At 41.9% G+C, this 27939-nt stretch overlaps 1 protein-coding gene across 1 annotated transcript; it reads right to left on the reverse strand.

Moving 5' to 3' along the window:
• Positions 1-1747: 1747 nt before the first annotated feature.
• zcchc14 (zinc finger, CCHC domain containing 14) lies at positions 1748-26952 on the reverse strand. Its single transcript, XM_053318611.1, has 14 exons — positions 25690-26952; positions 24169-24384; positions 18157-18415; positions 11856-11926; positions 11656-11727; positions 11386-11453; positions 10342-10508; positions 8376-8412; positions 7790-8282; positions 7593-7690; positions 5815-5912; positions 5533-5685; positions 4037-5245; positions 1748-2536 (listed from the first exon to the last, which is right to left on the reverse strand). The coding sequence occupies exons 1-14, from the start codon at positions 26182-26184 to the stop codon at positions 2481-2483; spliced, it is 3492 nt and encodes a 1163-aa protein (XP_053174586.1). The 5' UTR covers positions 26185-26952; the 3' UTR covers positions 1748-2480.
• Between the last annotated feature and the right edge of the window lie 987 nt (positions 26953-27939).

Below are 27939 nucleotides of genomic sequence, written 5' to 3' on the forward strand. Positions count from 1 at the left end.
ACACAAATATTCCATAAGCGCTTTTTTTCACTAGATGAAGCAACATGCACGCTGATATCAGCTTTACTGGGCTCTATCATGATGCTTAAGGCAACAGCAAAACAGCAAATAAACAAACAAACAAACAAAAACCCTCAACGGAGGTCAATCTTTGGTTTATCCTGTGAAACAAAAAAAGTCCCAAGGTAGTTTTTTTTTTCCTTCTGTGCAACAATAGAATGAAATGTTGTTATGCACCTTTAGTGATGAACACAGCTGCACAGTTACAACTCACACCAACATTCAGCTGAACGGAGGCTTGCTGGTTTGATTCTGAGCCTCGTATTTCTGTCCAAAGACGACATATTTTATTTTACAAAAAAAAGCACAATGTTGACTTCTTATTTTAAAACAACAGAATATTCAGCATTTTAAATAAATGTCCCTGTGCTGCACCCTCCGGGGGTGCACATAGTATTATTATTATTATTTTTTTGTCTCTGAAGGACCAGCTTGTCCTCGTGTCGGTAAAACTCCGGGTCCTGCCCAGCGACTCATACGCTCACTCACAGTCCCAACACTTTGAAACATTTCCAAAACTTTTTCATACATTGTTTTTTTTTTCTCCTGAAATCTTTTGTAGAAAGACTAAAACAATGAGAAAAGAGGCTGAAGTGTAGGACATTCATTCACTTACATCAACAATATATATATATATATGTAAAAAAAAAAAAAAAAAAAGAAAAAAAGAAGAAAAGTCAGCAAACTCGACTGCAGGAAAATTGGCACTTTTCAAATGTTTATCCGCCTTGAGTGACCACATGAGTGACTGAACGTTCAAAGACGTTCAAGTGCAGACAGATGATCTTTTAAGCCTGCGTTTTGATTGTCCTGATCTGGCACTGGAAGTCTTTTTTTTTTTTTAAACTATCAGACTGGCCCAGAGGTAGAGGGGCTGCATGTTAACCCCAGGCACTGTTGAGGGGAGCGGGTAAGATCACCCCTGCTGAATGAAGACACACAATTTCAATGATGACGAACACATCACGACTGTCCGTTCCCTCGTCACTTTTCAGCTCTTGAATCAGGGTACACACTTAGTTTGAAATGTAAGATAAAGAAGAAAAAAAGATACAATTGAAAAGATTTCTTTTATGTAACACGTTTGCTGTGTCCCAAATTCATACTATTTTCTAATTCTATATATTTGTATGTATGTAGTTGCATGTATGAGTATGTAGTGTGCTCAAAACAGTCAGTATGCAAACTATATAAAAAAAGTTGAGTTGAGTATACTGTTGAAATATTGGAGCTACTCACAGCTGCCTAAAATAAATTGAGGATGGTGGTAAAACATGTAGCTGTGTCTTTAAGTTTAAAGGTACACTGTGGAGATTTTAATAACACCACTAGGAGTGGTATGGAGCAGTAAAAAATAAAATAAAATAATAATAAAGAAGATTGTTTGCATGTAAACTTAAAAAAAATCAGCTTTGCAAATGTTTTATGAGGAAGAAAATGCTTTCAGTTTGTTATGTGTTTTTTGGCGGGAAACAATGACTGTAAACAGGAACTTTCTTTAAAAAAAACAAACTCAACAGGCGAGGTTTAATTGGTCAGTTTGCCTTTAAACAATGCATGTATTGCATCATTTCCTGTTATAAAACAATGAAGTATGTTGATTTCTTGTAAACTAACAGCAAAAAAAGCTGCTCACTACAACATTAGTGTAAAGTGTGTATACAGTTAGCATGAAGTATGGAGTTGGGACACGGCTTTTTGTAACTGCTCTACTGTCAACATGACCCAGACGTAGAAATGCTTCTTTTAATCACCTGTGCTTTACAGCCGGGTGGTGTGAGGTGGATTCAGTGAAAGGGAGGATGCTGTGATAAGATCAAACTGGCTTTTAAGGTTTAGAGAACGTTTAAAAAATGCACTCCACTGAGTGTCCAGGAAGTTATTAGGATGCTGGACTTGTGTTGCTTTGGTTTGTGAACCATCCAGGAGACTATAAATGTGGTTTTACTGCACTGTATACTGTTTCTTCATGGAGGAGCTCTCTGAGAGTTTAAAATCTCCAGTTCCCCTTGTGACTTTGTGTTTGTATGTGAGGAGATCCGAGGAGGAGGAGGAGGAGGAGGAAGAGGGGGGTTGAAAGCTAATCTGATGACACAGACTGCGACAGCCGTTCCATATCTTCCTCGTGTGCTCTCTTTTCATCTCTGAGTGAAGTATACAGAAGTAGTGTAAAAGAACTCCTCCTTGTTTTTCACTGCTCTCAGGCAGCTGCTCCCGATGGCTCTCTGCTGTGTTGACTGTTGTAAAAGAAATGAAAGGATAAAGTGGATCCGCTGTCCTTAAACGGACCCGCAGTGAAGCAGACTGTCTGCACATCCCTTCTAAAGTGTGTGTGGAGGCTGCCTGTCGGCTCCAGGAGGAACATGAGGTACAGTCGTGTCGAGAAAGTGACGATTCAAATCCACCGCTGTGTGTCCTGGTTAGTCCCCTGAGTCCTTACTGTCAGAGTGAGGAGTGTACTTCAGTCGAAATGTTCCTGCAAGACAAATAAAATGACTTACACTCAAGTTTTTGGAAATGTCCACATAAGTTTGTATGGGGTGCCGATTGTAAAATTTCAGTTATGATAGATTTAACATTTGGATTTAGATTTAATATTTAGATTTATGATTTAAGATACACACATTTTTAACATTTATATTTCACATGTTGTTTTACATTAATTTCTCTGAGCTAAATGTAAGTAAAGTGAGCTAAATATTCAAAATATATCAGCTAAAAAATGTTTTACAATATGTTAGAGCCAAAGACCTGCAGCTGACCCACTTTGCTTCATGAAAAACAGACTATATCATGTTTGTAAAATGAATTTAGATGAATGAATAGGGCTGTAATTGCTAAATCCTGGTGAAAAATGAGTGTAGCGCAATTATAATTATAGCTGTATGATTTTAAATACAGGCATTAGATGTGTGAGCTGTAAGTATAATATTAAGCTGAAGGCGTCATTGAGTTAGTGTAAACAAGATGTGACACCTTAATACATGCCTTATGATTGAAAGAGTGTTTTTAGGTGATAAATCAAATCCATAATCCTGAAGCATTTTTACTCTTTTCTTTTAAACTAAGAATGAGAGTTCCTCTGGCAGAAAACATTAGACTAATAATAATAATAATAAGAAGAAGAAGATTCTGTTCTGAGCTCCAATCAAATCTTCACATGCAAATAGAGAGATAATGCAGCCCATGACTTCCTGCTTCAATAAAGCTTAAAAGACTTTCTCAGCATTAAATTATGATCAATTAAGGTTTAAAATGCTAAACATCACTTTTTTCTTTTCCATTGTGCACTCTTTTCTTTCATGTGGTTTGGAAAAACAAATGTCTTTTTCACTTCATGCTGATAAAACAAATTGAATTAAGAAAAACATTTAATACATTTTTTTAAGTTAATTTTTTGAATATAATTGGAAAATGACTGACTAATGTATTTAGTCTATTTAGTTCTCTGCATTATTTTGTTTTTTTCACTTTAATTGAGCTTCGTGTGAACCACAGCAGAGCTCACATTAGTAAAATAAACAATAAAACGTAAAATGCTTTTAACCCTTTCATGCATGATAACATCAGTCAGGATTTTTATTTCTCTTTAGGCATGAAAACAAATATTTTAAGTTCTTTTTTTTTATCCAATGACATTACATTACATTATAATACCCAAAAGGCGACTGCAGATGAAGTAGTAATGTATGCATTAGTGTCCACTGTGGTGGCTGAAGTGCAACTATGCCATCTAAATCCATCAGAATCCATCATCATGCATATATAAGAAAGCAGCTGAGTACTGTAGTGACCACTATGAATGAAAAGGTCAATTCCAATGAACTGAGGAAACTCATTTATTCTGTGTAAACATAATAATATTATTTGGTTGTGTTTTCATTTAATTTTTAGATGCAGATTTAATGAATTCATTTGTAATTGTTTTTTGTTTTTCTTAACGTATGAATTGATGCACACTCCCTGCTTCTCTCACCTTGCTGTGATGAGTCCATGGGCGGCTGCTTACAGTCCTCTGCTCTGTGCCCGTTGGCTCCACAGTTATAACAGGACAGGTTCCCAGCTGCACGTTTCTGCCCTCCGTTTCCCAAGATGCCGTGGGGCTGGTAGAAGCCAAAGCCTTGATGCTGGTCATGTGACACGGGGCTGTGACGGTAGGGCGGTGGCACCATCATGGGGTAGGAGAAGGGTGTGGCCCCTGCGCCTGCATTGCTGGATGAAGCTATCAGGGGGCTGAGGTGGAGCAGGGGACCCAGGGTGAAGAGGGAGGGGCCAGTGGGGAAAGGCTGCAGGTAGCCGGCCGCAGCGGCGTATCCTGGCAATGCCCCGTACGCCCCGCAGTTCCCCCGGCAACCGCAGGAGCTGCAAACACACACGGAGGGGGTGTGACCTGAATTTTGATCCGATGAAGAAGCAGAGGAAGGGGAAGGGGAGGGGCTGGAGGTGGGCTGGGGTGGGTAGTAGGTGTTGCCGGGCACCGCGGCCACAGGGACAGTGGATGTGGTTGCCATGGGAACAAAGCCAACCCCGCTTGTGGAGCTTGAGGCGGACTTCGTGGAGGGACAGGAGGATGAAGAGGAGAAGGAGGAGGTGGGAGAGGAGGTAGGCGGGCAGGAGTAGTATCCGGATGGAGAGGTGGAGGAAGAGGATGAGAGGTGGAAATGGAGAGGAGGGTGGGAGACGTGGTGGACGCTGTTGGAGGTGGAGGTCAAAGCGGAGCTGGTTTCCACCATCAGACCCACGGCAGCTCCGGTGAGGCCGCGACACACCACCGAGTCCTGGAGCACAGAGGAGCCGTCCACGTTCAGGCCGGGGAACAGGGTCTCCAGCCTCACCCCCATCCCCACGCCCAGTCCCGCACCGAAACCCAGAGACTTAGTCCTGTCGTCCGTGCACAGAGGAGGGGGTCTCGGTTTTCGCGGGGAGGTGAGGATGCGCGCTGGGTTTGAGGTGGAGGAGAGCAGGGTCTGGGGGTAGCTGGCCTGAGGGTGGTAGGGAGACTGCGGGAGGCTGAAGGGGAGGTGGGAGGAGCAGGAGGGAGGGAGAGGAGGAGCCGGGTCGGTTTGGACGGGAAGGACCTGGGCTGTGGGGCGACTGGAGCCCGCGGGGCAGCTGGAGTTGAGGATGAAAACACATGAGCGGTCCTTCTCCGGACCCCCTCCTGATGCGTCAGGACCAGACACACCTGGAACACAGACGCAGGGTGATGAGTGCAAATGTGAGGGAGGCGGGAGAGACCTGCAGCACACACTCAGACTGTGTGAATATATAATAATATCATAATAATAACTTTATTTATATGGCACCTTTTGGAACCCTTCCAGTAAATAAAAAGAAAAGCAAACACATTGATTCTTCTTCCTCCAGCAGAGATGAGGAGTGGGCTACAACCTCACTTCTTTGATTAAGAATCATTAATATTCTTTTAATCTATTCAGCCGGGTCAAAAAACAGAACAGAACAGAAACTTACGGCGGTGAAGGTCTCTGGTCCTGTCAAAGGTAGCATCACAGCAGAGGGGTGTTCGGGGGGAGCAGGAAGAGCTGGAGTAGCCTGAGGATGAGCTGCTGTCTGTGGAGACGGGGTGATGGTGCAGCACAGCATCCACCTCCACTCGCAGCTCTCCTGGAACAACATGGGCCATTTGAATCTTTTTTAATCATTAGAAAGTTATTCTGAGCCACTGGCTGCAAACAATCATAAGAATCATAATAATAATAGTAATGTAAATATATGAGAATGAAGATTTGTTACCTGCGGTGGAGGTGGGGTGTGCTGAGGGCCCCATGTGACTGGAAGGAGTCACCCTGGCAATACCGCTGCATGACCGCTTCTCCATCTTCATCTCCCTGCTGGACACACACACATACACACACACACACACACACACACACACACACACACACACACACACACACACACACACACACACACACACACACACACAGACACACACACACACACACACACACACACAGTAAGAAAACTGCTCCAAAAGTACCAAATTTGTATATTACTTTAAACTTTAGAGACCTTTGACGCATATTACAGTTCATCTTTATTTTTAGAAGCAATTTAAATTTAAAGTCTTTTTTCAACAATATAAGGGGAAAATGAGTTGATATGCTATAACTATATGCATATAAATATATTTGTCTATACTATGATGAATGTATAAAAAAAACATATTTTATATGTAAAATTTGAAATGACTGATATAAAACTCACAGTTTCTTTTACTGTGGGTGCATGTGAGTGAATGGACGGATGAGTGGAGTGAATTCCTTTTTAAGAGAGACATTCTATTCTATCCTATTCTATTCTATTATTGACTGACTATATACACCTCAAATGACTTTTAAAACTGTTAAAAGTATCTGTTGAAGTGTTGAACAGAGGTACCCGAGTCATGTTGGAGACACTATGTTATTTGACACTACTAAACATGTTGAAGTTGATGTTGCCTGGAGCAGCTAATGTCCTAACATCACCACCAGGGAGAGACATTATCCACTCCACATGTCCCTCAGCATCCCAGCTGCTCTTCTGCAAACACATCTGCAAACACGCTGCATGGAAAACCAACGCAGAAACTTTCCATTTTCCATCTTGTTTAAGCGTGCACACACACACACACACACACACACACACACACACACACACACACAAACACACACACACACGTACTATCGCCCACCTAATGGAAACATGTTGATACTGGGGATGGAAATATGATAAAGAGATAATAAGATAATGAGAGCTGGTTCATGTCAGGGTGTGTGTGTGTGTGTGTGTGTGTGTGTGTGTGTGTGTGTTTTTAAGTAAGAGAAACAGAGCATGTAGAAGCATTTGCATGCATGTCCTTGTTTTTGTGTTTTTGCATGTGTTTCTGTTGATTATCTCCTCATAAGTACATCTTATCTCTGCAGCCCACCTTCAGCTGGTTAACCATTGACGCTGTATAGGCTGTTACTGCTTAGCATTCACAGCCCCAGATCAGCAGCCAATCAGTCCGCCTGTTAATCGTTAATAGCACAAAGCGTGGTGATGTATTTTCAGATGATTTCACTCATTCCTGCTGTGACTTCTACTTTTTAGGAATTACACTTATTCACTTTCTTGTGCGACAGTGAGATGAGAAAATCGAGCGGTATCAAAAATAAATGGAGGCGCCATATCCAGCTCTTATAATACATCCATGAGTCTGCACTGCCATGTTTTTACAGTAGCCTAGAATGGACAAACCAAACAGCGGTTCTAAAGAGGTCATGTTTTTCACAAGTTTCTACACGCTTGGAAGGATAGGGGAGGGCTAATCTGTTTATAGCAACCTGCAACCTCACTGCTAGATACCACTAAAATCCTATACTGCTCCTTTCCTTGCACATTGTGTCCTGTAAAACCTATGTTATGCTTTGATATACTGATACAGTAAAAAAAAAAACATAGCACAGGGCAGCTACGTGAAACCAGCTTTTTACTGTGTCAACTCAAACACAAAAAAAACTGGATTAGTGGCATGTGCAGCTTACTCTGCTGACTTCTGCAGCTCCAGTTGAGTCTTGAGTTTCTTCTTTGCTCCTTGGGTCAAGTCGTACTTGTTCAGGTCTTCCTCTGTCAGCGCTAAAAACTGAGGATTGTACAGGAGAACAGGTTCAGAAGATAGTTTCTGAGTGATTGAGTGTACTTGTGTGTGTGTGTGTGTGACAGAATCTGAAGCTGTACCCACCTCCTCCATGGTCAGCTGTTTGAAGACGGGGTAATACTTATGGAGCCGAAGCCTGCGCAGCCAATCCAGGATGCCATTCTGTTCAGCAGTGTTAACCTGGGACTGGGATGGTGGCTGTGTGTGGGATTGGGAGCGGGAATATGAGAGCGACTGGGAATGAGCTGGATGATGGGACTGAGGCTGCGTGCTTGGCTGACCGCCGGTTTGTTGCTGAAGGTGGTGCTGGGAGTGCTGAGGGTACGAGTGCGACTGGAGCTGAGGGGGTTGATGTTGGGGATGCGGTTGGGACGGGGCGTCGCCTCCACCCGCCGCGCAGCCCTGCTGGCCGGGTGTGGGGGGAGGGAGGGAAGACAGCTGAGGGGAATGCTGGGGATGAGAGATGGAGGGAGGGAGAGGAGGTGGAGGGAGGGAGGAGGGGTGAGAAGAGGAGCGAGTCAAGACCGAGCCGTGGGTGCTGACGACGGGCTGGACGCTGGCCACTCTGTACACCACCCTGAGACGGAGAGACACACCAATCATAGGTCACGAATCATCCCGTGAAAGAAGACGAATGACACACAGACAGGCGGAGGGAACATAATCATACCTGTTGGCTCCTCTGTACTGCAACATACAGCCCAGACCTGAGTGACAGAGCACAAACAAAAAAAGATCATTTTCATTATCAGGTTCAAAACACTTTAAATAAATACCTTCTACTCTAATACAAACATAGTTAATAAACTAAAAGAATAGGATACATAGTAAAACACTAATATCTCTAGGTCTGTTGTTCACAGATGTGATGATGATGTGATTCAATCTGGAGTGTTTTCAATTTTCATGTTTTCTTGTTTTTCCATTTATTTAGAAAATAAAATCAGTTCATGTTGAAGTTGTGTAACAATCTAAAAAATATAATAATGTTACACTATAAATGATTTGGATTTTTTTCTCATGATCATTATGTCTCGTTCATGTCCTCATGCTTTCCATTAAAACAGTACGTCACCTAGTAACATCTGATTCTGACATGAATTGGGTGGGTTTGCGATGTATGAGTATAGAGGATTTTGGACATACTGGTGTACAATTATGCTTCTGTTACCACTGTATGTCATTTTGTTGGAAAATCCAAATAAAAAGAATTGAAAAAAATTACTTCACCAAACTAGTGTCGCACTCCTGCATCATTGTCAGACTCACAATGGATGGTTAAAAAAAAAAAGATCAAAATCGATTCACCAGTACCAGAGATATCATCCGTTCTTTTTTTATTCAATACATTCTTCTTCTTTGTCAAAACCTGATGCCTAAATGATCCACAATGCAACTATGAGCCACAGGGTAACATCAGTGCTTTGTTATTCAGCGATAATGAAACACTAAATAGAAATTGAAGTGAATACTGTTTGAAAGGCGTTTTTAATTAGAGGTGAACTTGATATTCTGACACACAGAAGACAAGAAGATACTTCATGTTATGTGCTTGTGTCTCATAAAGTCAAAACTGAAACCTCCACTAACATTGTCAGTTTCATATTATATTATAATTTCATGCAACGTCGATCGGTGACAAGTTATGAAAAGCTTTATGATTTATACTTCATCTTGTTCCCGTCTGACAGAAGAGTCTGCTCACTAACATCAACCCATAAATTAAGAAGAGCACATGCAGTGAGCCGTGCGGTCAGCGCAGTAAATGTGATGTTACAGCCTCATATCCTGGCTTATGGGGGGGGATGAACTGTAATATATTGTGGTGGAGGGCAGAGGTCTGTGTGTTTGTGGAGCCACATTACAGCGGAGTTAGACGTTCATATTAGCCTCGCCTCCCTAGGGTCTCCTGAGAGTCTGGCAGACACACACACATGCAAAAAGTACAAGCACACACAGTTGCACACTGCACTTGGGGCTATAAATACTCTCTGGGATGAAGTCACACTCATAGAATCAAGCACACACACACACACACCAACACACACACCAACATGAGGTCACCACACTCTAGGCTTCCCAACACAAACATGCCACGCTGAATTCCCACACTGGACTAAAATAGACCCTGTCCGATCCCTCCAACACCTCCAAAACACAACCTGAAAATCCTCCCTGCTGTCTCACCTCTCTCACCTCTTCACCGTCACTGGCCAAGACCCACACTCATGGCATTGTCCTTTCCACTACCTCTTTATTTCTCACCTTCTCTCTCACCTCTAACACCAAAAAAAAAAAAAAAAACCCACACAGGCATGACATCTTTGATTTCCGGACCCTTCCTGTCTAGACAGCTTCTATCTCTGCATCGAGGGTCTCCTGTGTTATATCCCTGCTGTCCTCTGTAAAGACTTGCTGATTATATAGATAGACTGTCAAGCCACACACTCATCAGCAGCTCAAGCCTATCTGATCATCTCCTATTTCTCTATATTAAAAAACATATAGAAACAGATATGTATAGAACAATATAACATATGTATAATTTAATTTATTTCTAGGAAGTTCACGTATAGTTCATTAAATCAGTTCAAATATAGAAAGCTACTAAATATGTGTGAAAATTAAAGACTTACTAGAGCTGGGGGTGAAGGGGCATGACGGGGCTACGGGAGCCGTGGGAGGGGAGGAGGGGAGCGGCAGGAGAGAGGAAGGACAGTTGGGTGACAGAGGCCTGGTGGAGGTGAAGAACAGCTGGACGCTGTGGTGCTGGAGGACGTGGCAGGGCAGCGCTGTCAGACACCTGGGTGCAGGCAGAGAGCACAGGACAGCGGGTGGGGTGGGGGGGGCAGGGGGGGGGGACAGGAAAAGACAAGTTGATTATAAGAAAGTGCTGTGAAGTTGGATGAAAGACTCTCCAATACATGTAGTGTTATTGTGAAGGTTCACTGAAGCACTGAAGAATTAGCTTTGTGCATAGTAACACATATTCAACCAGACAAGACTATGAGATACCTTGAGAGGACAGTTTTATTTGTGGTACAGATGCAGATTCATTCAGTAATCTAAGTCAAATAATATAGGATATTTAGTTTCTCTTTTCTCTACTTTGTTATTCAGATTACTGGCCAGCAGGCTAATTTAGCTAAGCAATACTAGCAGACAGCTGCTAGCCAAAAAACTGAATTTGTTGGATGTGTTTGATATTTTGTAGCCTGGGACGTTTTTGAGCACTAGCAGCACAATACAACCATGTTTCTACCTGTTTTGTTTGTTATACATTGGGTCAGGTTTCATGCTATTTCACTCATTGACAGTTGGTGGCAGTAATGTGCAAAAAAAGGAAGAACGGCAGTAGAGAAGACTTTAGAGGCAAACATGGATGTGAACAATAAAGATTTAAAATATTCCATAAATCAGTTTTATGAGGAAGGACATTGAACATTTTTGTGAGGTTTTGGTGAGAAACGCTGAATGTAAATAGAGCTTTAATTGTTCAAAAAATTCTATCAGGTACCTTTAAGCAGCTAGCACTAAACAAAAACAGGTCAGTCATGTTTCTATGAAGAAGTAGTCACATTTGGAGATGGCAATGAGATGTGGAGCATCACTATGGCTGCCAGAAGATACACAATAAGTTTTCAAGGGCACAAGCAAACCAGTTGAGTTATGGGACTTACCTGGGGTCCAGGTCTATGGACTTAGGGAAGAACTTCTCCACGCCTTCATCAGGAAATGCCTGTGAGAGCTTAGAGAGAAAAGTTCAACATTAGGAATAGTCATATAGCCTAGTAAACTAAGCATCACTATGCTGATGATACTGAGCTATATGTCCCACATTCATTTGTGTAAAAAAAAAGCAGCAGAGCCGTTTATGGAAACAACGTTCAATTACAGCCTGAGATTGTTACCATCATTCTGGTGAATTGTGTTTTGGTGGTGGTCCTGACCTGGGACAGCAGCTCTGTCACCTCCTGCTGAGTTCGGACAACGGACGACATGAAACCATCCGACCAGCTGACCTGGAGGAGAAGCGGAGAGTGCAGATGAGGAACGGTGAAGTGAAAAGAAGAGAGAACATTTGGGAGGAGAAGAGAAGTCTAGTTAGTGCAACATCTGCATGTGTGTTTGTTTACACTACTGGACCCACCTCAAACACATATTCACTGTTGTCTTCAGACTTCTGTGTCACTCCTCTCAACACCACCCTCTCAATCACCGCTGAAAAAAAGAAGCGCAGATGGTTTCACAGATGATTAACTGGACTTCACACATTTACACACTCTAGCAGGTACTGGCAAGTTGCACTTTAACACCAGAGCATTTGAGACATTATTTGACACACCAGTCAATTAGAAATGATTTGTTTAAATGGCTCTGAGGAATTAAATTTGGCTTACTTGCAAAAGTAGTAAATCATGTGAGGAAAAAAAAAGAAACTACAGTTTAATCCTGTCATCAGGTGTAACTGATGTGTGCTGAATGTTTTTGCTCTTTCTGGACTTCACAGCACTGTGTGCTGGTGTCTGATATCAAAGAACATTGAGTTCTCAAGTGCAAAGAGAGGCCCATTGTTGCAGTTTCTTAGTCACTGACAGGTCAGTAAACTTTGTACATGACTTTAAAAGCCCTTTAAAAGCTCTGTGGGAAAACTGAGCCAGCAGGTCATTAGGTTAGCGGTGGGACGGTAAATGCAAGCTCATCATAAAAAATGTTTAGTTTCTGCTTCGTACCTCATTCTGTCACTATGTTGTGGTATTATACTGACTATACATTTAAGAGATGGGAAATGTGACAGTAAACACTGTCAAATGATATAAATCTGCTCTTACCACTTTACACCATGTGTATCCCTTTAATATCTCGGTTTGTGTCAGACCATGTGGACTACATTGCAAAATCAGCAGGACTTTGTTAAATGAAAACATTGGCTTTGTATTATTTTTACATCAGTGTGATGAAGTAACTTTGTCAAACAGTTTCCTGGATTAACAAATAACAGTCAGTTCCTCATTTTCTGGAATTTCCATTGATATGGTGATATTAAATTACATTTACTGTGACAAAGGAATGTATCCATATTGCCCTCTTTTTCACAAATATGATGGTACGGTACACTATGTCTAACCCACTAACATTATAAACAAAGTTTTACAGAGTCTATTGCTTGTATTAATGTCTAATAGTCTGTCTTTCTGCACAATTTACACATTCTGAAGACGATTCTGTAGAAAAGGTTGCTACACAGTAGGGGCAGCAATTTATTTAGTTGATGAGATGTTCATCCATAACTGTATGGCTGGATATAACATGGTGTGTTGAAGGATATGTGGTAAGGTTTGCATTATCGGGGCTTCCAATATTTTTCAACATATGGACCAAATATAGTGCGTAATCTCCATCTTCATACCATACATTTCTATCTGCAGGCTCAACAACTATTCACTCATTCCTATTGTGCTGCTGATTCATCAACACTCTAGTTGGACCTTGTTATACAAGTTCACCTACCAGTGAGCCAAATGAGTCAAACTAATCTAATCTTAGTGTGAGAGCAGCTTTTTCATCCATCCCTGAAGATTTGTCAGCTAACCTCAGTAATGTGAACTAGGATCTCTCTGGTTCTTCATGCTCGACTACCAGACTGAACATTTTGTCCATCACATGAGCCCCAAATCTGGCAACATCTCCACCATGTATATGTGCTCTTTAATTTGCCATCTGGACAGAAACTCTGTCCCAACTCTGCTGCCAAACAACTTCCCACAGCTGCTACTTTACGACTCATCCAAGTAACTGCTCCCCACCTGGGCTTCTTCCTCCTCAAATCCTGCTATCAGTCCAGTCCTACCTGTGTGCCTACTGAGTGCCTGATGTCACTGTTTGTATCAAATGTAAAACATTCATTCAATGGCATTCAAGACTATGAATGTCTTGAGACCTCTGAGATTGTCTAGCCAGAAATTCTGGCACCAAATCCTTTCTCTCTTGCTTCTGCATGTTCTGAAATGACATTTTCCACTCCTGACAGCCCTAACAAACCACCTTATCCATCTCTCCACCACCAATTCCTAAAATAACATAGACTCTTCCGCATAGCGTGTAAGTCTACTTCTTTGTGTGGATGCATGCCTCAGGTGTAGAGGCAGGTTGGGGCTGCTCCACAGCCATCAAATCCATGTCATTAGACAGAAGGTAAGAGCGGGTTAAAATGTTGTGATCGCTAAAAAAAAAAAAGAGGCTGGGTGTGTGTGTGCAAAAAAAGACCTTTAGGTATCTATTTAGACATATTAAACTCTCCATTTGACACCACATCAGGCGTGCAGGGACAAGCAGGGATCAGGAAGACATGAGAGGAGGAGACAAATAAAGAGCGATATGAAGGAGTAAAGAAAGAGGAGAAGGTCTCAAACATTTCTCTTTGTCTGTGTGTCTCTCTGTCTTTTACAAACAAACACACACACACACACACACACACACACACACACACACACAAGTTCCTCAGCACCTTGCTGTGTGCCGGTTGGGCAGCAGCTGTAGGAGGCTCTAAATGCCGCCTGCCATTCACACTAATCTAGGCTGCCACACACACACACACACACACACACACACACACACACACAGTTTTTTTTTTTAAGTGAAGCAGTCTGTGTGCATAATATTCAGATGACTAATCAAAGAAGACTTTCATGTATCTTCTGAAGAGATAACATACTGATAAATACTTTTCTTGTTGCCACACACCATAGTGGTTAATACTTTACCACTATAGTGTGTGTGTGTGTGTGTGTGTGTGTGTGTGTGTGTGTGTGTGTGTGTGTGTGTGTGTGTGTGTGTGTGTGTGTGTGTGTGTGTGTGTGTGTGCGCGCGCGTGCGCTCTATAAAACACATAAACCCAGCACATGAGGTGTACCTCATTCTTCCTGGCCTGAGGTAGCAGAAACTGTGAAAACGGTAGGGCATGGCATATAAACTTTAATTGTGTACGCCTGTGAGAATGTGTGTGTACGCTTGTCTGCGTTTGTGTTTTATGTGTTTCTACATGCTGAAAACGACTGTGTGGTGTTGTGTATGAGTGTGTGTGTGTTTTATGCTGGTGACAGCTATGTGGTGTGACCATGAGGTAGTGAGATAGTTGAGCGTTGTGTTACAGACAGAGGCACGGGGCCAAGACAATAACAGGCTGGCTTGGAGAGGCTCGCCCCCTCTAAAACCGCATCCACCCCTGAGGCACCGGCTGCCCACTGGGTGACTGATTCCAAATGGGTGATAATACCAAATGCTCAGATTGCCTTATAAAAAAACTAAAATTCACTGTGTGTGATTGATATATTGTGACCTGCAATGGAGAAAAAGACACTGCTGTCAACTTGGGTTCAATGTGTATTTAGTATCAGATAAGATTTTTACCTTTTTTTTATCCCTTTCATTTTTAAAGGCCCCACACCCACACAGGTGTTTTCACTTTGCTAGATAAGATCTGGTCACAGGACAGTGTGGGTGTAACATTTCCCTAACTGTCCTGTTACTGCTTTTAGTCCTGTTCAGGCGGGTTTGTTTACACCTTTTTCTTATTGGTTTATGATGTTTGGTGACATCACAACATTCTAAACTTTATCCTGAGCAGATATCTAATCAATAGGAATGATTGAAAACACCTATGTGGGCATGTTGCTCTTATTTAGAGGCAATTTTATGGAAAAATTAATGTAAATTCTCAGAGCACCCTCGTAGCTGAGTGATTACAGTACATGCATTTACCCCATTTGAGTCTGGCAAGTGACCTTTGTTACATGTCATATTCCTTTCTCTCTCTCCTTGTTTCCCCGTCAGCATCTCTGCCACCAACTGTCCAATAAAGGCAAAAAATGGCAGGAGTGAATGCTAACGCTGCTCCATGTCTCCTCATTTGTTTGTTAACACTTAGTGTTCAGCGTTGAAGCTGATAACTGAGCTGTGCGGTTGCTCTTTTAGCTTTTTTAGCTCATTGTTTTGGTTTTATGAGAAACTTTACTGTTTGTTTCACTCTTTTTTTCCATTAGTATCATTTCCAGCTCAGCAGGTAGCAGTTGTAAGCACATAAGCTCTGATAAACCCACTGTAACTCACGATAGCAGCTAACTAGTAGCTAAAGTTAGCTGCTAGTTGATGAATAAACTCAGTTTCGTGTGGTTATTTAATCCAGTTCCAGAGATAATAGTGGACTCAAATTTATGAACTAGTCAAAAACACAACTCTGAATGAATGTTTATATTGTGTCTGCAGATGTGTAAATAGGCAACTGCTAACACGTTAGCCATAGCAACTTTATGAGGTGATAATATGTCAGGGCAGAGTTTGTTGGATTGGTTTAAAATTATTGTTCCTTGTGGGCATACATTAATTTAACAAAACAAAAATAAGTCTCGCTTTTTTGTTTCATTAGGTTTCTGTGAATGTTCCACTTATTAATATTCATATTGAAAAATTCCATCTGAAAAACTAAATTGAGGTTAAAGGGAAAGGGAAAAAAATATAGGCTAACATTTTCTTATTTAACATTTAAAGGTAGACATGCATGAACCTCTGCTAATTTATTGCACTTGAGGAAAACATTGGGCTGGATCTTAAAGACACACACACACACACACATACACACACACACACACACACACACACACACACACACACACACACACACACACACACAAGCCTAAGGCCAAAATTCTTTAAGCTTAGTTTCAGTGTTCAGATGTGCCAGCATGCCACATCTTGTTCAACTGAGCTTAACTCTGTGTATAGCATGACACACACACTTCATGTAGATATTTGCAGATGGAGGGTGGGGGTGAAGCCACACATACATACATACTGTACATTAGGTCAAACAGAGAGAGACAATGACATTAACCCTCTAAAACCCATGTAGACAAAGAAGTGCCTGGATGTAGTTTTATATTTTTGCAAAATCTGAACTTATTCTTTCAGTGAGTATGAAGTGTTATAAAAGTTATATTTAGGTGTTTTGGAGCTCCACGTGAAGTTTGGTACAAATTGACCTTTTCCTCAGTGAATGACAGTCAATTATTTGCATTGTCCTGAGCATTTTGTAAGTAGACAATGTGACAGTCTTTATATGTTGGTCAATATCATCTCTGAGAGTAAATATCAAAGTGTTATATGTCATTGGAAAATAGACAATGTAAGCCTGTAAGTGAAGCCTGTGAGCCAAGAAGCTTCTGTTCCTGTATCAAGTGATTGCACACATCGTAAATCAACCCTGATGGTCGTAAAAGCACTGTTCAAGGTGCCTCGGAAAGCTGAGAACCTCATGGTAGGCCTGTCACAATAATTATATTATCGGCTATATATTGACTTACCGTATGATACATAGGCATGACCTTGATCTCTTTTTTTTACCTCAATATTACCACACTTCACATTAGCAACTAAGAGACACAACAACAATAATATCGTTTATCGCGATTATTATTTCGATATATCGTTCAACAAAATAAGTTATTGCGACAGGCCTATCTCACAGTTTGGATGGTTCAGTTCCACAGACATTTATTGTTTTATAGAACATGGTCTAGTGTAGTGTCTATGCTACACTTGATTATAGAAACACAGTAAAAAGTAGTAGAAACTCCTGCATTGGCTTCTTGTTCATTTTTGCATTGATTTCAAAATGTTACTGTTGACCTTCTAGGGCTGGGCGATTATGGCAAAAATCTAAATCACAATTAATTGAACTTTTAACCTCGATTACGATTAATGAACTATTATCTCCACCCTCGATGAACACAATATTTTGTAATATTTTCGCACATGAGTATCTTTAGGGAGTGAAAATAATGATGTTTTAAGGTGTGACGCTGTGGTTAATGTCTAGTTTAAGCACAAAACCCACTTGATTTGAACTATGAAAAGATCATGGTTTGGGTTAAAATGATCGCTGGAGACAAGTTTTCTCTATGCAACCTTTACTGTCATGGCAACAGTGAACACCACGATTAATTGACATGAGCAACATTAGGTTGATTAGGTTCTAAATGTCAGTTTCGATTATTTTTCGATTAATTGCCCAGCCCTATGACCTTCTAGGCTTTACGTGACCACGCCCCTAATTAAATCAAAGATCTAGCCACTCCTTATGTGGCTGGCCGCTCTCTTACATTGGCTGGTAGTGGCTTGCCGGTCGTTCTCAGCACCCAGCTGGTGACTAAGAGCGATCACACTTTTCTAGTCTGACCCCCCAAAATCTGTGTGAATTCTCTTTATTCATTCGTATTTCATTGCTATTGTTTTCTTGTATTTTATCTTTTTGCAAGGGTACTTTGTAACATTGTTAAGAAAAGTGCTACATAAATAAAGTCTATTACCATCATTATAATCATGATTATGTTTATATGTATGTGTTTGTCTTGGAGTGAAGCAACGGTAGTGTGGCAGCACTCCTGTAAACTCACCTTTACCCGATTTCCCCTGGTGGCTCTTGCTTGGTGCTGCTGCATCATGGCTATGCCCAGCAGGTACAGGAGGAGGAAGATGAGAAGGTGGAGGAAGAGGCGGAGGAGGAGGAGGAGGCAGAGGAGGAGGAGGTGGAGGAGGAGGAAGAGGGGGGTCGAGGTGAGGAGGGGTGAGGTCCTGGCTGACCGCTTGGTCTCCTCGTCCCGTGGTGACCCCTGAGTTCAGCCCTGAAACCGTACCTGCCTCTCTGGTCTGGCTCTGGAAGTGCAGGGAGCAGAGGTTAGGACCACACAGCAGAAGTCAGGGATAACTAGATACAGCACACACCATGCAGCAGCACAAGCATTCACTCCTCAGCCTCCAGTAGAGCTTATTTGCACACTGCAGCATGTGTATAGAGACTGTTACTATACATTATTGGACTTTTAGTTTCATCATCATCTAATATACAGACCAAACACAAACACAAAAACACACACAAGGGGACATTCAACGACCATGGAGATGAACGCAAGTCTAAACCATGTGCTGTCACTGCTTGAACAGTCGAAACACTGAGCAATGCTTTCTCCAGGGTTGGCACAGTGCTAAAACAAAGTGAAGAGAAAGATCTGGCGGTGCACAGCAAACCAATATTTAAGCAGCGCTCTTATTTATAGCAGTGCCCTCGAGGAGTAGTTGTAGGGAGAGCGTTCTGACATCCAAACACACATTTAAACCTGGAACTGCCTCCTACTGTTTGACCAACTACTGTTCCGGTTGGACTGACATGCCTTGCTCAAGAGGGCGGCGAGAACTGATCCCAAGAGAGACTGACCTCTTATCTCCCAAACTTTGGGACCCACGTACACATAATATCTTTAAGGGTAACTTCTACTTTCAGACATCCCTGTTATCAAAACAAACTTTCATGAACTTCTCTTTAACTTTAACTCTACGTTTTCCAGAATGCCTTTAGTCCACAGAGAACAGACATGATATTATTGCTTTCATTCAAAAGGTTTTTCTCATTAAGACATTCATCCTGAGGTGGACATGAATGTTTGTAGAAAATGTGAAGGTAATTGTAATAAAGCTGATACCTGTTTAATTATTTCAGCTTCGGAGGAGGGCTGACCATTTTTTTGTTGGACAAACTGAGCCTTTAAGATCCTGGAATACTTCTTTATGCTTTGCTAATGCAGGCAGAGCAATAACAAGTCTGGTTCCAATGCCTGTCAGTCTCTAACTCAAGCAACACTGCATGTAAATATTATGAAATGTCACTCAAACTCCAGCCTGCCCTGTACGGTAAACAGTGTGTCATGATAACACCACAGTTTACGTGTTCAATTGAATTTTATTCATCATGCATAAACAAAACAGGAACCTCAGAGCCACTGATCTCTTTTGAGCCACATACACAATATCTAACCACTGAAGTTCCACCACAGTCATGTAGATGAGATTTTATGCAATAAGGATTTAATGAGCCATTTATTGTATATGACAATGCAGTGAACAGTATGATTTGTATACTGTATGGAATAATTCAGTGAGCATTTGAAGTTGCTGTAGTATATTAGTATGTTTGAAACCAGCTGTGGTGTGTTTATATCAAGTCTTGTTGAAATAAAAGGTCACAACCTCTACATTTGGATTATTGTGTGTTGAACAGTTCAGTAGGAAAACTTCTCCACATGCAGATTTATTGAATTAAAAGACTACACTGGAGTTATAACTGTACAGCTCTTTTTTTCCATCATCAAAAGGGAAAACCCAGCATGTGCTCATGCCTGCATTCACATACACACACATGCACAGCATGAGGCAGTAGATCTGAAAACAATTAAGTGTGCTACTGCCACATCCGCACATTTACTCCCTTAACCTGCCAGCTCTCCTCTCTGTAAGTGACTAAGACTGTGTTACACTGTAGGTACATGAAGTCAAAACAACATGAATCAGCAGGAAGGATTACAAGACAGAAACAGAAAAACAAAGGAGAGGTGTGGAAATTGAATTAATGTATGTTCACGATATCTAGACAACACACTAAACTCCCTCAACGCTGCCAGTAGGAAACGCACCATAAAAACAAAGACCAAAAAAAGTTGAAACTATAAAACAGACGGGTGTGCTGACATAGACTCCTCCATTTCCTACAACAATCAACCGAACTCTGCTGTTAATTCTAACACTGGCATTGTTTTCTTTTTAACAGACACATAAAACAGTCATATAATAGGGTGATTATCCAGGTCTGCACAAACCCAACACATGTGTATTATATTTTCTGTTTTTAGCTCTGTATTTCTGTTGCTGCATCAACGCCAGAGAAACTCAAATTCAACCATTTTCCCCCTGAAGTGACACAAAGCATCCAGCTGCTTTGTGTTAAAATGAAATCCTGGAGGAAGAACAGTGTGCAGTGATCAGTGCAGCACTGAAGTGTGCAGCGGAGGAACGTAACTAAACTGATTTACATACGTACTGTACTTCAAAACAACTCTGATCGAGTCATTCCACTTTATGCTTACTTACATTATACTTACTCCACAGTAACTCAGACATACCACAATATTCAAGCAGTTGTTGTTTATGTACTCTTGACCATCCAGCAGGATATACAGTAGGGAATAGATGTTGCTCTGCCTTCATCTACAACAATAAACTCATGCTTAGAAGTTGAAAGATTGTGTAACATTTGAAGGAGGAAATGACTCAATCTTCTTCTATCAAATGAAAAGCTTAATTAATAAGCAATGAATCACAAACTTGCTCAATTCAATGCACTCAGCAGATTCACTTGGTCTGCTATGACCAGAGGCCTTGTTACTAGCTAAACTAAAAATAGATATATCTGTTTAACTGACTGAGTCAATTTGCTGACTTTACACTCTTCTAATAATGCTAAGGTTACATTATGTTTTAGCAAGTCACAAACATGTTTTTGTTTAAGTATAAACTAAACCGGAGACGTGTTTGTTGTTTCCTGTTTGTCTCTCTCTCAAACCAGGTCACTTATAGTGATGTCTTAAAAGCAGCTAAACTTAGAGATTCCCAGGAAATGAAGGGAAACTCAAGCTGTTATTATTCTGTTATTGTCATAGAGCAATAGAGCTTGAGCAAAATGTACAGCTTTAATGCATCCTTAATAATAACTTTTACTAAAGATTAACTCATTGATTTGTTTGGCCACAAGTTGTAAACACAATACTGACATTTTATCAAGTGACATTTGCCTGTTTACACATCAAGGAGACATGTAGCAACTTAGCATACAACTGGAGTTGTTGTTCTGGACACCCAATTAATTTATGTCCAGTATTCACTCTACTTTTAGCTCTATTTTGGTCTCCTCCTAAGCTAATCTATCTGTCTCTTTAGCTGCTAAATGCTACACTATATTCACCATAAGTTGGCTAAACTAAGCTAGGCAGAGCTAACAAAGCTAGCATTCAATTGGAGTTGATGTTCTTGACCCCTAATGAATGACAATGAATTTGAGTTTGTCCACCAAGCTGCTAAATGCTACACTATCCTCACCAGCTAGCCACTAACGTTCTTGTGTGTTTGGTACCATAAGTTGGCTAAAGTAAGCTAACCTGAGCTAACTTTAAAAATATAATTTTTTTTTTTACCTGAGCTAACCTAACCTAGCATTCAATTGGAGTTGTCGTTCTTGACACCTAATGAATTTATGTCCAGTATTCACTCTACTTTTCTCAACCAACTCCTGAGGCAAACATCTGCCTCTTCAGCTGCTAAATGCTCCACTATGTTCACCAGCTAGCCGCTAACTCTCTCGTGTGTGTGTGGTGCAGGGCAGGTACCATAAATTGGCTAAACTAAGCTAAGCTGAGCTAACTAAGGTAGTCAATAATTTGACATTTCTTTCATTGTCGGTATAAAATGTTGATAAGTGCACCTTAAGATCTTTAAGTAAGAGTTCTGAGTACTTCTGCCACCACTTGTTATAAAGAACTTCAGTGGCTTCTTCTATGACTTTTATGTTTTATGTATTACATTTCTGTGGCTAACATGAAGCCTGCTACAGTAGAGATGTAACAGGCTTCAGTGAAGGCTACAGTAGATACAGTATATCTCCTGCAGGTGACAGCAGGTCAGGCTATAAGCTGCCCTGCTGTACATAACGTACAGTATATGACTGCCCCGGTTCACAGTGAAACCCTGTCATTCCCTTCAGAGCACTGGGGGAAGGAAAGAGAGCCAGAGAGAGAGCGAGTGAGAGCATTTATAACTTCCTGGGGATTCACTGGAGACACACACACGGACACGCTCGCAGACACACACACACACACACACACACCACAGAGGGTTGATTTCAGCATAGAGAAATGTGCTGACCTGCACGAAGCAGGAGCCAAGGGCAACAAAACACTAAATACAAACGCTCCTCTCTGAGCCGGGTACTTTCCCTTCACTGCTCACACATGTTTGAACAGTGTGCCTGTCTGCTTGTGTGTGAACATTTAAGTGTGTGAAAGAGAGAGAGAGAAAAAAAATAAGTAGTATTAAAGGTACAAGAGGAACAAAACATCCAACTTTTTGCTTCTCTAACATTTTCGCTTGGCATCACTCATCCACTCGGCATGATCTCTGATGTTACTGTAACAGTGGGATTAATGAACCACTAAGTTCCCTGCATCGTTGGGAAATCCCCTCCTCCTCCCTTTTCTACGAACTCCACCTTCCATTACAACACACGCAGGCAGAGGGACCACGTTTGATGGTAAACAACAACTACAGCCTGCCTCTCCCCTGCCCTCTTATCACCAATAATTGGACATTTTATGGTTGACCACTGATATCATGATTATCAGAATGCTGTTTTTTTTACAAAAGAGAACATTTCCCCATATTTCATAACAGCAAACGCGTGATAGGAATGTGGCTCATCCCCATAAAGAAGATTGATGGTTTTAACCTTTTATCCAGCTTTGAAAAATGGGAATGAAAGGAGTAATTGACAAGCCCTCAAGCAAGGTGATACTGAAATACTTGCTACACTGTGGTAGCTCTATGTCTATGTATGGAATTATGCACTTTAAAATGACTGGAACTGACAACCTACACCACTGTTTTGTTAATATTTTGTTAATGTTCCTGCACCTGTACATACACACACATACACAACTACAGCTCCCAGTTTATGAAGGTTAAAGGGTGTGTTATTTATGTAGGTCATGGTGGCGCTGGACCAACACAAACTGAGCTGGGAGAAGCTAAAGTGAACTATTCACCTGTTTATGTGGTTTCTGTTACAGATTTAGCAATCAAGGAAAAATGGATGTGAACACTGAGCTATGACATTTGCCATAATATGTGGAAAAAAAAGTAATGTCAAAAAATGTTAATTAGTTGAAAAAGTTCATAAAAACTACATTACATAACTGAAACTAAAATGTTTAATACGAGTGCTTTGTTGAAATGAATTCAAACTATCCTGCATCATATGCTTCACTGTTTTTGAGATTTTATTTAACTGTGATTGCAATACAAACATAACAACAACAAGCCACAATTTCAAATGGTAAAATCTTATGGATGTTTTAAACCAGTGGTTTTCAAAGCGAAGTCTAGAAATCCCCAGGAGTCCATGAGGGGCTCTCAGGGGGCCCAAGAAAAAAGGGGAATCGTTTATTTTCACTATAATTCCATCCATAAGTCACACAATGACAGGATGTATGACTAATCTGGTCATGTGTTTCATACACTTACTGTAATAAAACATCTAAAAGTTTTCCAGATGGGGAATAGAATCTTATCAGAGTGAAGTCCACTGTTTCAGATATTAAATTAATAGTCACACTTCAGCAAATATAGCCAAAAAAGGTTTTACAAGCTTCCTAGAAATGTCAACAACCCCATTCAACAAAGTCTTTATAAAACAGAACCACAGATGAACCACCAGTGACATCCTTTTCACCATGATGTGTTGCTTGTTCAGCTTTTCAGTACATGAACACCATCACAGCTAACTATGCTCAGACGGCGTCTCTCTGTACCTTGTGCCAGCAGGTGCAGCGTGTGTGGCAGAGTTGGCAGGAAGACAGAGGCAGGTATGCAGCGCTGGCATCAGGCAGGGAGCAGGCAGCGGGGGACAGAGGCAGCGACACGGTCTGATGGTGACAACGGTGATGTGGCTGAGCGTAACAGACGGCAGCTCGATCCCCGCCGGGCCCTGCTCCTTGACCCTCTCCACCTGCTCCTCCTCTGCTCACCTGGAACAACCAACACGTCCGCTAACAGGATGAAGAAATACAAATATGTGCTTATCTGTGGCACAGCGGGGAGAGAGACGTGACAGCCGGGGTTTGTCTCTATCGACTCATCTCTAAGCTTACTGCTGTCTTGTTTCACCATTTGTTCAACTGTGAAGTGATTTCTGGCAAATGTACTACTACTATCACAAGAACATGATTATGAGATTGTCACTCATAAGAGTCCAAATGTGATTTTATATGTTATGTATCATTATAAAAGAGAGTCACAAAAACACCTAAACTGATTTGGAAACTGTATGAAGTTTTTAAAAAATCCACATTAATATTCCTGACTATTCACTGAAGCTTAGATGTGTTATTGTTCCATTTTATGCCCAAATCATAAGCGGATATGAACCAGATATGTTGGATGTTTTTGTGCTGATATCTTTCTATAATGAAAACCAACTAAGCTTGATATTGTTGGAAACTGCAGCAGTGAGATTCCGGAAATTATACTTTATCACTGATAAATATTTTCTTTTTTCTACATCGACTCAGCTGTGTTCAACCTCATAAACTCCTGCTCACTGTCATTCAGAGCTACTTTCACCTAAGAAACCTGTAATTTACTTTCCTCCTTGCTAAATGACACATGACTGTGGTCTGTTGTCTTCACAGGCAGCCTGTCATTGACTATCTCTCACCTGTAATTTGGCCCATAGGAAACAACACTGTGCTGTACTCGTCTTTAACACATTTCCTCTGCCTTAAATTAGTTCGTGTTTCACTTGTCGCTATGTATTTTTCTGTGAGCAGGTGAAAACCTCACCTGTAACCAGGAAGCAAGGAGGCGGTGATAACACCACACACTGGATGGCAACACCCAGGGTGAAGCCTCTGTGTTTTTAGGGCACCTTGTCAGTGGGATGAGAATTGACAGCGGAGCAACTGCCTTGCACTGTGTTCCCTGACTGTCATCTCATCTGCTTTATGAGAGCTTTAATTTCACTTTTTGCTCAGAGTGTGGCTTACCTCAAGATCACTGTCAGCCATCCAGAGGAGCATTCACTTGTTGCTGTGCTTGCTATATTGCTATATTGTGTATGCCAGCCAGTTGCATAATACAGAACCACTACTGAGCAACGCCCACACAAAACAGATCAAACAGTCTTGTCCTATCTTAAATTTTGTCACTTGGAACCTAAAGTAGGAAATAATGTATTGGAATGATGTCTAGCTACTTTTAAACTGTATGTCATGCAGTGTCACAGCTGAAGACCTGTTCCTTCCTGATGCCTGTCCACTGAGAACCCCTCTCACCTGCAGGATGTCCAGGATCTTGCCCAGCTGCTGCCTCAGCACCTGCTTCTGGTGGAAGCTGAAGGCCGGGTGGTTAGAGGCCATGGTGAACAGCAACAGAAACTGCTCCTCAGTCCTCCCGTCGTTCAGCGCCAGGCCGTAGTTATTGATCACCGTGTCTATATGAGTCAAGGTCCGGTACAAGACCCCTGCAGCCTCTCGGTTGTCCGAACCAAGCAGGGCGAGGGACACCAGCAGCTTGCTGCGCACCACCTCGTCCGTGATGTTGGTGAGTCCAGACAGGTCGGTGGGGTTGTTGGCTTTGATCTCAGCATCCCGGAGGGAGTGGTAGTCCTTGCGGGCCAAGTCCTCAAGACAGGAGCCAATGAAGCGGAGCTCGATCGGGACGCAGAGGTCCAGTAGGCCGCACAGGAACTCTGCTCTCTGGGCTGAGGTGAGGGAGGAGAACCAGCGGTACACCCCCTCCCTCTGGACACAACTCCTGCTCTCCACCATCCTCACACATCCACTCTGACCCCGCAGCACTGCTGTTAGAGACACTCTGGGAGTTAAATGACTTTTCAGCTGAGAGAAAACTTCACAACAAAAGGAGCGCGTGCGTGTGTGCGTAACTGCGCAGGCGTGCGCGAGCGGCGCTACTCTGGAGCGGCCGTGAAATCAGAGCTCATTTGACAACTTTCTCTGAAGTCATTGGCTCAATCTAATTCTCTCCACACACTCTTAACGTGTGTTTCCACACACGGCGGCCGCAGCACTGAAGTAAAAGAGGCAGCAGCCGTTTCCTTTGTTGTTGGAGCAGCGGGGACTGAGCTGCAGGCCTTTCCCAACCATAATCTCTCCAAGTTTCCTCAGACGCAGACAAAGTGTGCTGCTTTGCGTTCAGCGCGCAGCAGGGCAGCCAGGAGTCCCTCCGCCGTGTCCCCCCAGGGCCGGTCGGACCGCAGACTGCAGAATGACAGACAGGATCAAAACACACCGCCCCATTCAAGTAGACCCTCAGTCATCCAGAGACTTTCTGATGGGGGCCGCCCCGCTCTCCTGTCCAGCACGGCACAGCAGTCCCTTCCTGAAGAGTTGCTCCTCCGTCCTCACTTCTTCTCCACAACTTGTGCGAGGAAGCCCGGCTAGCAAGTCCACTCCGCTAGCGAGACTGTGCTGGATATGAAGTTTATAAACAAAACTAGTGTGGCCTAAAGCTACTGCTGCTGCTACTGGATTTAACATTATAACGTGTCCGAGACATTACCTCATCAAACTCCGCTGTGGAAAGAAGAAGAAGTGTCATGTATGATAGGAGAAGACTTGTTCCGTGTCCGTGAATGGATTTAGTGCAGAATGTAGTTGTGAGCTCCTTGCTTTCTGCCATGAGTGTTGAAATCTTGAAGAAAAAACAGCTGTGTATAACATTATCCCAACTCTGGCAGCAAAACCAGCCCACTATACAGAAATGCCCCGCGCTGATTGGCTGCGATACCTGCCTGTATTCGCAGCTTCTCCCGTGATTGGTTAAGGGGAATATCCGCTGCTCTGCTATTTCACATCTTTTTATCATGCGCTCATAGCCTACATGTCTAAGCTAACTTACTCTAACTTTAAAGTGCCAGATACACGTTCAACTGATGCTGTCCTCTCAGTTTATTATCATTTCAAATGACTCAGATGAAATGTTATTGTCTGCCGGGAATAATGACTTATTCGTTTTAGTGCTCCATGAGTTTTCCAGTAATTCAGACACAGCAGCAAAACTTAAAGCTGAAAGAAAATCGAGCTGAAAAATCCTGAAGTAGCCGGATATTACAAAGTAAGGTCAACAATGACAATTACAGACTAACTAAGAATTTAGACATTTTTAGGAATAGTTACCTGCGTGTATCACATGGGAATTTCATAGAAATATAGTTTTGGTTAAGGATGAAAGATGTACTAATGTAGTTTCATTAGGTCAGTCTGGATAATGGTGAAGTCTGTGTATGTTAAAGTCATTGTATGAACCAACATCTATATATCCTACACAATAACCCTTCATATATTTATAGTTATGTGGTATATTTATAGTGTCCTGGAGTGAAGTCCCTTGCTGCCGTTATTTTGTAGTTCATATCTCAGACCACAAGATGGCGCCATATGTTCATATTGAAAGTTGATGCTGAAGCACACTTGGTGATGATGGATGTGGCGTGTATCCATCATGACACCTGACCCTGCATCCTCGCAGCTGATGAAAAAATCACATATTCAAAATAATTTAAA

This window comes from Scomber japonicus, chromosome 5 (genome assembly GCF_027409825.1).
Source record: "Scomber japonicus isolate fScoJap1 chromosome 5, fScoJap1.pri, whole genome shotgun sequence".
NCBI classification, from domain to species: Eukaryota; Metazoa; Chordata; class Actinopteri; order Scombriformes; family Scombridae; genus Scomber; species Scomber japonicus.

Coding starts and splice junctions, on each gene's coding strand:
- zcchc14 (XM_053318611.1), bottom strand. CDS start 26,184: ATGGTGGAGAGCAGGAGTTGTGTCCAGAGGGAGGGGGTGTACCGCTGG. Junction 11,454..11,655: donor TGACAGAGCTGCTGTCCCAG/GTCAGGACCACC, acceptor TTTCTCTCTAAG/CTCTCACAGGCATTTCCTGA. Junction 7,691..7,789: donor AACAGCTGACCATGGAGGAG/GTGGGTACAGCT, acceptor TACAATCCTCAG/TTTTTAGCGCTGACAGAGGA.